We start from the raw sequence: 13,072 nt of genomic DNA, 5'->3' as shown, positions 1-13,072 counted from the left end.
TTTAGAAATTATAGCAGATTATGTAGAGGTCTGGGTACCTCAATAGCATAAAGGCATCAACAGAGTGCAGGGAATTCAGAGAAAGGAGTAAGGGTTGTTCCTGCTCTTAAGTGTTACGATTCTATACTATTCTCTTCTAACTGGTGGATGGTGAACATATATTTTTCTTTCAAAATACTGGCTCCCTGGAAGTTCTGAGATATTTCTTTGCAGGAAAAAATGGTTACTTACCTTTTCATAACTGTTGTTCTTTGAGATGTGTTGCTCATGTCCATTCCAGTCTAGGGGTGAGTGTGTCCACGTGCATAGTCGGAGATTTTTCACGGCAGTGGTACCCCCTTGAGTGCAGCTCTTATGCGTTGGTATATTAGGCGCTGTCAGCCCTATGCCCTCTCAGTTTCATCTTGCCGGCAACTCCGACAGAGGGGCAGGAGAGTGAGTAATGGAATGAACATGAGCAACACATCTCAAAGAACAACAGTTATGAAAGGTAGGTAACTTTTTCCTTCTTTGAGTGCTTGCTCATGTGATTCCATTCTAGGTGACTCACAAGCAGTGTCAATGGAGGTGGGCTTAGAGTTCATGGTCTTGAAGCTTGCAGCACTGCTCTGCCGAAGCCAGCATTGTCTCAGACCGGCTGGGTAAGAGCATAATGGGACATCAGTGTGTGGACAGACAACCAGGTAGCAGCTCTACAGATTTCTTGGATTGGTACCTGAGCCAGGAAGGCTGCTGATGTCACTTGCACCCTAGTTGAGTGTGCCTTGACTATTGCCGGTGGAGGCATTTTTGCCAGCTCCAGCAGTAGCAGATGTAGGCTGTGATCTAGGACGAAATCCTTTGAACAGACATCGGGTGACCTTTCATCCTGTCTGCCACCACAACCAACAGCTGCGCTGACTTGCAAACCAGCTTTGTCCCATTGATATAGAAGGCCAACACCCTCCTGATGTCCAGCCCGTATTCCTCTTTCAATTTATGAGGCTTCAGGAAGAAGACAGGTAAGGATATGTCCTGGCTAGTATGGGAAACTACCTTGGGCAGGAACACTGGGTGAAGCCACAACTGAACTTTATCCCTGTAGAATACCATACAGGGCAGTTCTGAAGTAAGCACCCTGATCTCAGACACCGTGCGGGCAGATGTTACCGCAACCGGCAACAAAAACTTTCAGGCGAGAAGAAGAAGAGACCAGAAAGCCAGAGGCTCGAAGGGGGGCCCCATGAGTCGTGACAGCACAAGATTCAAGGACAGAGTCCAGGACATGAGGGTAGAGATGCTCCAGAGCTTTCAAAAACCAGGCCATCATGTCGTGAGTGAAGACCAGCCTGCCCTGGAACAGAGAGTAGAAAGCCGAAATAGTGGCCAGATGGAACCTGATCAATGACAGGGACAAGTCCTGGAGTTTGAAGTGCAGAAGATAGTCCTAGATCACCTGCAGTGAGATCTGCTCAGCCCGGATATGTCATTCTGAAGCCCAACACATGAACCACTTGGCCAGGTAAGTTGCTCTGGTGGAGGGCTTTTTGCTACCCAACAAGACCTGTTTAACTGGGGCCGAGCATTCCCACTCTTCTGCATTCAGCCATGCAGTAGCCAAGCTGTCAAGTGCAGCGCCACCAGGTTTGGGTCCAGAAGACTGCCATGGTTCTGGGACAGCAGGTCAAGCCAAAGAGGTAGCTGCAATGTGGAAGCTACTGAAAGGTCCAGCAACATGCCAAACCACTGCTGGCAAGGCTACTCAGGGGGCTATCAGGACAACCTTTGGCCTGTCCTGTTTGAGCTTTACAAGGACTCTGTGGATCAACGGCACTGGCGGGAAGGCATACATCAGAGCCTTTGATCATGGGAGCAGGAAAGCGTCTGACAGGGAACCCCTGTCCATCCCCTAGAGTGAATGGATCACATGGCATTTCCTGTTCTGACAGAATGCGAACAAGTCCACTTGGGGAATCCCCCACTTCTGGAAGAAAATATTGACCGCCTCTGGATGGAGCGACCACTTGTAGCAAGACAAGCCAGCCATGCTTGCAGAGATCAGAGATAGAGCCGAGTATAACTGACCATGTATATACACATGGCCATGTGGCCCAACAGCCACAGACAGGTGTGAGCCATGGTGAGTGGGTGGTTCTTCACATGGGAGATCATGTGACATGATCTGAAAACGCGTCTCCAGAAAGAAGACTCTGGCTCACGTGGATTTGAGAACTATCCCGATGAACTAGTTGGATGGGCCTTAAGGTGGATTTTTTCTCGTTTATCAACAGGCCCAGGTTATGGTAGGTGGAATGCTCCAGATGGAGGCTCCTCTACACTTGTTCCCGAGACCTGCCCTTGATGAGCCAGTCATTGAAATATGAGAAGACCTGGACCCCTCAATGTCTCAGGTAAGTGGCCACTGGCGCCATACGTTTTGTGAAGACCCCTGTGACCGATGAGAGGCCAAAGGACAGTGCCATGAATAGGAAATGGCATCTGTCCACTGTGAAATGGAGAAAATGTCTGTGACCTTGGAATATGGAAATATGCGTCTTTCAAGTCGAGGGCAGCACACCAGTCTCCCGAATCCATGGAGATCATGCAAAACTTCAACTTCTTGGGAAACTTGTTGAGGCATCGCAGGTCCAAAATGGGTCTAAGGTCCCCTTTTGCTTTTAGGATTAGGAAATAATAGGAGTAGAACCCATTTCCTGTCATGTCCCAAGGTACCTCCTCCACCACCCAGATGCAGGAAGTTCTCGATCTCTTGAACAAGGAGTTGCCTGTGAGAAAGGTTCTTAAAGAGGAACTGGAAAGGGGGATTAATCACACAATTAAAAAAATTAATCATGATTAATTGCACTGTTAAATAATAATAGAATACCATTTATTTAAATATTTTTGGATGTTTTCTACATTTTCAAATATTTTTATTTCAATTACAACATAGAATACAAAGTGCACAGTGTTCACTTAATATTTATTTTTTATTACAAACATTTGCACCATAAAAACCAGAAGGAATAGTATATTTCAATTCACCTAATACAAGTACTGTAATGCAATCTCTTTATCATGAAATTTGAACTTACAAATGTAGAATTCTATAAAAAAAATTACTGCATTCAAAAATAAAACAATGTAAAACTTTAGACCCTACAAATCCACTCAGTCCTACTTCAGCTGATCGCTCAAACAAGTTTGGTTATCATTTGCAGGAGATAATGCTTCCCATTTCTTGTTTACAATGTCACCTGAAAGTGAGAACAGCCATTCACATGGCATTGTTGTAGCTAGTGTTGCAAGAGATTTACATGCCAATGCACTAAAGATTCATATGTCCCTTCATGCTTTAGCCACCATTCCAGAGGACATGAGTCAATGCTGATGATGGGTTCTGCTTGATAACAATCCAAAGCAGTGTGGACTGATGCATGTTCATTTTCATCATCTGAGTCAGATGCCACCAGCAGGCTGATTTTCTTTTTTGGTGGGTCATGTTCTGTAGCTTCCACATCTGAGTGTTGCTCTTTTAAGACTTTTGAAAGTATGTTCCACACCACCTCCCTCTCAGATTTTGGATGGCACTTCAGATTTTTAAACCTTGGGCCGAGTGCTGTAGCTATTTTTTGAAATCTCACGTTGGTACCTTCTTTGCATTTTGTCAAATCTGCTGTAAAAGTGTTCTTGAAACGAACAACATCCTGGGTCATCATCCAAGACTGCTTTAGCATGAAATATATGGCAGAATGTGGGTAAAACAGAACAGGAGACATACAATTCTCTCCCAAGGAGTTCAGTCTCAAATTTAATTAACACTTTTTTTTATTTTTAACAAGCATCATCAGCATGAAAGCATGTCCTCTGGAATGGTGGCTGAAGCATGAAGGGGCATAAATACCTTGCAATGCTGGCTACAAAAGTGCCATGCAAATACCTGTTCTCACTTTGTGACATTGTAAATAAGAAGTGGGCAGCAGTATTTCCCGTAAATGTAAACAACCTTGTTTGTCTTAGTGATTGGCTGAACAAGAGGTAGAACTGGGTGGACTTGTAGGCTCTCCAGTTTTACATTGTTTTGTTTTTGAGTGCAATAACAAAAAAAACCTACATTTCTAAGTCACGTTGTCATGATAAAGAGATTGATTGCACAACGTTACTTGTATGAAGTGAATTGAAAAATACTATTTCTTTTGTTTATCATTTTTACAGTGCAAATATTTGAAATAAAAAATAATATAAACTGACCACAGTACACTTTGTAGTCTGTGTTGTAATATAAATCAATATATTTGAAAATGTAGAAAAACACCTAAAATATTTAATACATTTCAATTCATATTCTATTGTTTAACAGTGTGATTGTGATTAATTTTTTTAATCGCAATTAACTTTTTGAGTTAATCGTGAGAGTTAACTGCAATTAATCAACAGCACTAATAATATCCTTTTGATATTATTTAAATACCCAAATATGTTTGGCTATTAAACCAGCATTATATTGCACCAATATACTGCTAGTGTAAAAACATATATTAATTATAAGGAACAGAGTGGTTTTCAGAAAGTCTAAACAATGCATTTCAACTGACTTTTTTTTTTAAACTCTCTCCAATGTAATTTATTGCACACACATTTTCACACTGTATACCTAGAAAGAACTCTATGCATGTGATTTCAAGGAAGCTGGAACATAGAAAGTATCTGTAGATTTTTTCATATTTAATTTTCTTTAATTGTACTGTCATATTAAACACACAATATAATGAACACAAGAAATAAAACCACACACACAATGTATATAGTTCAACAGCTATATTGCATACAATTTATCTGGATTGACTGACGGAAGACAATGGACAGATTGTGATGAAAATTAAGACAAAAATTTTTTTTTCTGTTTTCAGCATTCATCCATTCAACATTCTAGCAGAGCCAGTCCAATGATTTGGAACTCAAAAGTTTATCATTATATTTAATTCAACTTGCTAATTGATTCAAATCTTTACCCCAACTGGATATATCCAAGGATGAGGGCCTTTTGCATGATTTGCTATTTTGCAGTTAGAAAACAGAGGGGAAGTCAATGCTACCTGGAACAACATTTACTCTTGGATGAATTTCTGCTCAGAAATTCTGTGGGTGGAGTGCAACATGTGGCATATCAGGCTACACCTTGACTACTGTCCTGCGGAACCTGCTGCTCCCCACTGCAGATTACCTTGGTCAGCACTGTCATCTTTAGCATTTCTCTGCTAATGCAAGTGCAAAAGGAGAGTCCAGTCCATGGCAACTCTTTAGATGCAATTGTGTTAATACCAATTTATAATCCACCCCCTCCCCAACCAATAAAGAAAGGGAGGCCAACAGCTACTTGCGCTGCATGTTAGGGACTGTACACCTGTTGTTACAGGTAGATTGAATATTAAACCAGGAATTTAATAAGTCTCTAGGCTAATAAGATACTAAGGAGTTGAGGGTTATATTGAAAAATAATTTGGTCTTTTCTTGTTTCATATCCCAGAACTGATGGAAGTTTGGGGCACAACCTTTCCCAGAAGAATCAGACTGAGTATTTGAAGCCAGGAGTTATGAGTTTATAGGATTTCTCTAATGTAATGTAATTCCTTGTAATGTCTCTTTTGGATAAAATATGAAAATATTCTCATACCTATTTGTCCTAAGTTTGTTGACACTCTGATTGTGCAAAAATACTTGGGGTCAACAATTATCTTGCTCTATCTTCTTGCCAGAATTCTAAAGACCACACCATGTGTATCAACATGGAGTGAAATCCTGGCTTCACTGGAGTCAATGGGAGTTTTGCCGTTGAATTCAACGGGGTCAGGATTTCACCCACATGTGACATCTCAACATGGAATGTGAAAGTTCCCAGGCTATACAGTAATAGGCACATTGTAATAATTTATAGATGTAGATGTATAGAAATATTTCTAGTTTGATGGAACAAATCCAGCTATTTATCATCAGTAGAGTTAGTCTAAATCAATCCTCCACACTTCAATCACCTTGCCCATTCTTATTCTGCTGATTCAGCAGTAAGTTTTATATCACCAACAGATGTCTTTCAAAAGGGCACAGAAAGGAATCGATTTTTAAGGATAGTTGTTTTGTCTAAAGGGTCCCTAGCAGAGCTGACAACTGCATATCTCTCAAATGTACCTCATTTAGAGGGACATTACTCATTTTAGTCCCAAAATGACCTACGTCTCACACAAATTTGAATTTGTTCCCACTTTTATGGTTGAAAATTATTTACATCAAATACTCACGAAGCCGATGTTCCGGAGTTATTTACACTGGAGGAAGGAATCCCATAGCATTTTAAGTTTCCTGCATAATTAATTTGTGTCCTTTATTTTGCATCCCTGTCTTACATTGTGCCCCACATTTGAGCCTTAGCAGCTTGAGAAGTATGGCGAGAATGGAAATATTGGAGAGGCACCAGAGAATGAATGTTCTGTTTAGCACTGTACAAGAGATTTCAATTGTCCCTTGACATATGTATTCCTTAGTGCAAGTGAATGTGTGTTTTCCCAGTTACAAACGACAATAATACATCTATTTAGTCCTATGGTTGGATCACTGCACAACAGGACATTTGTCAAGGTTTCTGACCCTAACTCATATATCAGCAGACATTTGCCAATTATGGACCATGAACTGTATTATTTATTCAAAATTTCAGGCTGAGTGATTCCCACCAAATTTCTGCTCAAATGTTCAGCACAAGTATGGTTGGAGAGAGTAAAACTGAGGGGAGAACTGCAATTGTGCTATGGTAAACAATAAACTCTTTGGGGCAGTAACTAGAGGTCTTGCTCTGTACAGGACCTATTCTAGTGAAGTTCCTGACCTGGTTGTTGGCTCTAAGAATTTTTCTAAAACACTTATGGGTTTACTGAAAAAAATAACTGCTATAATAACATAGTCATTTTCAGAAACATCTTTTCCAGTTCCAAAATTTCATTCATTTTTTAAGTTCAGCAATAGTGTAATTCTAAAAAGGATGTTATGAAATGTAAGAAAAAAAATCGAGCAACTAATATGACATTTGCTGCTATCACATTGTTCACTCTGCTGGTGTGTTTGATCTCTTCCCTCCACCCTGTGTCTGTCTTGTCCACTTAGACCAGCGGTGGGCAAACTATGGCCCATGGGCCACATCCGGCCGTCAGGACCCTCCTGCCTGGTCCCCTCCCCCACAGCCTCAGCTCATCTCACTGCCAGCACAACGCTCTGGGCGGGGGGGTTGTGAGCTCCTGGAGCAGTGCAGCTGCAGAGCCCGGCCTGACCCGGTCTCTGTGCTGTGTGGTGGCATGGCTGGCTCCAGCTGGGTGCCTCCCCTGGTGCTCTGGGCAGCACGGCTCTAGTACCACCAGCTATAGGTGCTCCAGGTAGCACGGTAAGGGGGTGGGAACCCAGGGGGAGTGGATAGAGGGCAAGGAAGGTCGGGGTGGGGGTCAGGGGCAGGGGTGTGGATAGAGGCTGGGATGGTCAGAGGGCAGGGAACAGGGGCGTTGAATGAGGGCAGTGGTCCCAGGGGGGAAATCAGGAAGGAGGGGGGGCTGGATGGGGCAGTGGTGGGGCAGTTAGGTTACGGGGGCACTCAGGGAATGTGGGGGTGGAGGGGGTAGGGGTACGGGGTGGCCTGTCAGGGAACAGGGGGTTGGATGGCGTAGGAATCCCAGGGAGGGCATCAGGGGGCGAGAAGTAGGCACGGATAGGGGTAGGAGTTGGGCCACCCCTGGCTGTTTGCAGAGGCACCGACTCCCCTAAGTGGCCCTCCACATAAATTTCCAAAACCCAATGCAGCCCTCAGGCCAAGAAGTTTGCCCGCCCCTGACTTAGACTGTATGTTCTTTGGGCAGAGACCGCCGACTCTGTGTATACATAGTGCCTGGCACAATGGGGGCCCCAATCTTGGTTAGACCTTCAGCACTATCATAATAAACATGATTAATAATCATAGAATTATAGGACTGGAAGGGACCTTGAGAAGTCATCCAGTCCAATCCCCTGCACTAATGGCAGGACTAAGTATTATCTAGACCATTTCTGACAGGTATTTGTCTAACCTGCTCTTAAAAATCTCCAATGATGCAGATTCCACAACTTCCTCAGGTAATTTATTCCAGTGCTTAACCACCCTGACATTAAGAAATTTTTCCAATGTCCAACTGAAACATCCCTTGCTGCAATTTAAACCCATTGCTTTTTGTCCTATCTTCAGAGGTTAAGAACAACAATTCTTCTTCCTCCTCCTTGTAACAACCTTTTATGTACTTGAAAACTGTTATGTCTCCTCTCTGTCTTCTCTTTTCCAAACTAAACAAACCCATTTTTTTCCAATCTTCCTTTGTAGGTTATGTTTTCTAGACCTTTAATCATTTTTGTTGTTCTTCTCTGGACTTTCTCCAATTTGTCCACATCTTTCTTGAAATGTGGCACCTGGAACTTGACGCAATACTCCAGAAGAGGCCTAATCAACGCAGAGTAGAGTGGAAGAATTACTTCTTACAACACTCCTGCTAATACATCCCAGAATTATGTTCACTTTTTTTGCAACGGTGTTACACTGTTGACTCATATTTGAGAGTCCACTATGATCCCCACATCTGCAGTACTCCTTCCTAGGCAGTCATTTCCCATTTTATGTGTGTGCAACTAAATGCTCCTTCCTAAATGGAGTACTTTGCATTTGTCCTTATTGAATTTCATCCTATTTACTTCAGACCACTTCTCCAGTTTGTCCAAATCATTTTGAATTTTAATCCTATCCTCCAGAGCACTTGCAATCCCTCTCAGCTTGGTATCATCTGCAAACTTTCTGAGTGTACTCTCTATGCCATTATCTAAATCACTGATGAAGATATTGAACAGAACTAGCCCCAGAACTGATCCCTGTGGGACCCCACTCCTCATGCATAACATAATAAGCAGCTGCAGGTAAACCCTGATGCCTCTGTACTTGAACTGTTGTGCAATTTTAGACTCTGAATTTAATACAACTGCATGACAAGAAAAATATTGGATTTGGCTCAATTTCTTGTCACATTAGAAAGATCAATGTATTTACATACATCGGCCAATGTTAAAGGAAACCAAAGGTCCAAAAAGGCCCAGGAGACTGGTACAACACCTCAGAGTTATGAACCACACACCTCATTTGGTACACAATCTGGCAGCAGCAGAGACCCAAAAAAGCCAATAGTACAGTACTGCGTTAAATGTAAACTACTAAAAAAATAAAGGAAAAGCAGCATTTTTCTTCTCCATAGTAAAATTTCAAAGCTGTATTAAGTCAATGGCTAATTGTAAACTTTTGAAAGAACAACCATAATGTTTTGTTCAGAGCTATATTTTTAATATTGTTTGGTGCATTTACTTTATTAAAGGCTTCGGGGATAGCATACAGTGGGTAGTAGCCCACAACTCTGCCAAATGACAAATGGAAAAGAAGAACGGGAGAGTTGGATTTTTGTTTGTCCCATAGTCTCAGGATGGTCTGAAAGTATACCAGCTCCTGCATCTACTTCCGGAGCTGATCTGCCCTTTAAGCACATTTGCCCAATCCACTGAACAAACAGCGTCAGGCTGGCATTAGATGCATTTCTCTTTTATCATACAACAATTTGAGAATGTTCTTTAATAATTTGTATGTTGAACATCCTGGCAAGAAAATTAGTTGTACTCCCCTATAGGAGGCCAGATTCACATTTCAGATGTCTATGTATCTTTAATATACCCATCCACCATAGTATCTACAATAAAACTTTACCCATCATCTCTGAGAGCTTCAAACTGGGCTTCGCTTGTGGGAGGGTGACTGATGTCGTAGATTGTGGAGAAGTGTCAGGGCCCAGCCCTTGGAGGACTTTTTAGGACCTTAAAGCTTATCTGGAATTGGACTGGGAGACAACATAGCTTGCAGAGCTGTGATGTGCCCCTGTTGGTACATATTAGACAGCAGGTGATCCAGTTTGTGTTCAGCCAGCTACAGTTTCCTAGTATCCCCTGCTTTCATCCCCAGGAGTAGATGCTGGAACTCTCAAAATCCCATACTGCACATTCATGCTGAAGTTCCTAGTGCAATTAAAAAAAAAATGCCACTTAGCAGTTAGCCTCACATCTGATTCTGAAAAGTGAAGGGAATTTAGAGTTTATTACAAACTACGGTTATCCTATCATACATAATTTTTGGTTAACAAAAAAATTCAAGTTTTTGAAGTACTGAAAACTTGGATGTTTTGAAAATTAAGTGTTGGAGTTTCTCAGCAAGTGTGACAAAGGCTTTACGGTATGATAACTGATGTTCAACTTTTTGCCTCTTTCAGACTGCAGTGTTTTCTCTGCTAAGAATAGCGTGCAACAGGTCCATCGTGTTACTTGCTGAATCTTTATCTTCCATACACGTTACTGCAGAACCGCTCATGCTGCACCACAGTATAGCATGAACCCTGGCTTTAGAGTGTACTTACAAGTATACTTCAAACTAGATTGCTTTGCTTCAATAACACACTATGCTAAAATATTTCCACTGAGAACTGCACAAGAATTTGCACTTAAGAAAACTCTGGCTGAGCTCAAAAGAACTATAGGAATATTTAAATTAAAAGTTCCTTGAAAGCTGGCAAGCGGAAAAGCCCTGCTAGTATTGGCCTCTAGCATGTAAATGACAGATTTATCAGTCATACATTTTAAAATCTGATTTTTTTAAAAGCTTGATAAAGAGAAGCTTAAGGTTAACATTTACAAGTGTGCCGATAAATTTGGGGTTTTCCTATCATAATCCCTATATATGCGAGCTGAACATCTAATCTATATAGGATTCACAGACAAGCACACACCAGATTGATTTTAAACATGCACTTATGTTTATTATATTTTGCTGCTCCACTCTCTTAAAATGGTGGCTTTAGGAAAAGCTGCTTTGGCAGGCAATTGCAAAGATTCCTGTGGAGAGGACGTGAAAAGACTGGGCATACAAACAAGGGCTGCTGCCATGTTCAAAGCACAGGGGATAGTTCATAGAGCAAAATGTAGTCCTAAGTAAATGGGTTTCAGGCAATTTCAGTGTTAAGATAACATCATTAAGAGTAGAACAGATTGTGCTCAAACCCTGCTGTTTATAATTAACACATTGCTTCCAAATACTCCAGGGTCCTGGTAAATAGTCCTCTGCTCAGATCCACCCAGACCAATCAGAATATTTTCATCAGATTGCATGCTGGGCAAGCACCTGTTTGGACAAATCCAGTAGAGCCAAAACGCTCCTCTCCCTGGCCAGCTAAGTAGATAGAGGAATACAGCTTGCTTTAGTCATTGTCGCAGTGTCCATATGGCTGTGAGGCTTGTTTTCACAAGAAATCGTACAAGTACTTTATTATGTCGAAGTTCACGGTCCTGTAAACAAAAACATACAGTATTTTAGAACAATAAACCCTAGAGTGCTCAGACTATAATCTGGTGACAATGCACACAAGACACACTTTGCAACAGATAGCAATTCCTCAGAGATAAATAAAATAAGACATTGAATTACAGAATATAAATTATATAGACACCATTATTTATAGTATTAGTCTTTTGACTGTTTAAACTTTAGAAGAATTTTATACATCAATAAAGTAATCCCTTACCAAGGATTTAAAGATTGAAAGTAAGAATCTTTAGGCAGTAAAAACAAACTTAGATATAAGTTGACAACAATTTATTTCTTTAGCGTGGTAAACACGATACACTAGTTGGAGATGCAGAGCAGCAATATTTTAAGCTATTAAACATTTTGTTCCTCTTCCAAACCACCTGTTTCAGTATTATGTACTGCATAACTCCTTCATCTGTACTCATTTGCAGTCTGCGTTCTTTCAGTCTTGACACTAGTTGACCCATGTTCACAGCTAAATTTGAAAACTCCAAGAATGCTACTCAATAGGATAGAAGAGTCTAATGTATACTTCTGTATTTTGATGGCAGGCAGAATGAAATCGCAGTGGAATAAAACATGTAATTAATTTTTTTCTCCAAACTCATTCTGCTGTACAATCTAACATTCAGATTTGGGGGGTTACTATTTGAATAAATGACCAAAATTACTGGATATAATGACAAGTATAAAATTAAAAAAAAGTATTCAGTGCTGCAAAAATAGCTGATCACAATGCAAAGTAAAGATTAACTAATTGGATGTCTTATTTGTCAGGCCATCATTTCATATTCTTGGCTCACACATCACTTTGCAATCCACATTTAAAAAAAGTTTCTACAAAGTATTGTATTGGGCACAGAAAATCCAGAGATATATAATCATACAGCTTCTGATTTCTACTTATTAAAACCATTACAAAGCTAAATGAAGTGAACTATAACAATATATTCTGTAATGTCATACAGAGGTACATGTAAGTACATTGGTGGACGTGCAGGTGAATGAACCGGTGATGGTGTGGCTGATCTGGTTAGGTCCTGTGATGGTGTCGCTGGTGTAGATATGTGGGCAGAGTTGAAATCGAGGTTTGTTACTATGGTGCGGTGTGCAGTTACTGGTGAGAATATGTTTCAGGTTGGCAGGTTGCCAGGAGTCTCTGGAAAAATTCCACCACGATTTCAACAGCTTCCACCCCACCATCAAACTCAGCCTGGACCAATCTACACGGGAGGTCCACTTCCTAGACACCATGGTACAAATAAGTGATGGTCACATTACCACTACCCTATACCGAAAACCTGCACGTTCACTAATGTAATATACGCCATCATATGCCAGCAATGCCCCTCTGCTATGTACATCGGCCAAACTGGACAGTCACTATGGAAAAGGATAAACGGACACAAATCAGATATTAGGAATGGCAATATACAAAAACCTGTAGGAGAACACTTCAACCTCCCTGGCCACACTATAGCAGACCTTAAGGTGGCCATCCTGCAGCAAAAAAACTTCAGGACCAGACTTCAAAGAGAAACTGCTGAGCTTCAGTTCATCTGCAAATTTGACACCATCAGCTCAGGATTAAACAAAGACTGTGAATGGCTTGCCAATTACAAAACCAGTTTCTCCTCCCTT

At 41.2% G+C, this 13,072-nt stretch overlaps 1 protein-coding gene across 2 annotated transcripts in view; it reads right to left on the bottom strand.

Moving 5' to 3' along the window:
* Positions 1-10,857: 10,857 nt before the first annotated feature.
* The window catches only part of ORC5 (origin recognition complex subunit 5), a 141,555-nt gene continuing 139,340 nt past the window's right edge, over positions 10,858-13,072 (bottom strand). For both annotated transcript variants that reach the window (XR_003999199.1, XM_030553733.1), the window contains one exon: positions 10,858-11,409. Coding sequence is in view for 1 of the 2 variants with exons in the window: in XM_030553733.1 (XP_030409593.1) it covers positions 11,364-11,409 (46 nt within the window). In the remaining variant the exon portion in view is untranslated. The remainder of the gene's footprint in view (positions 11,410-13,072) is intronic.

Source organism: Gopherus evgoodei, chromosome 1 (genome assembly GCF_007399415.2).
Source record: "Gopherus evgoodei ecotype Sinaloan lineage chromosome 1, rGopEvg1_v1.p, whole genome shotgun sequence".
Classification (NCBI taxonomy): Eukaryota; Metazoa; Chordata; order Testudines; family Testudinidae; genus Gopherus; species Gopherus evgoodei.
This window is presented reverse-complemented; position numbering and strand designations above follow the sequence as displayed.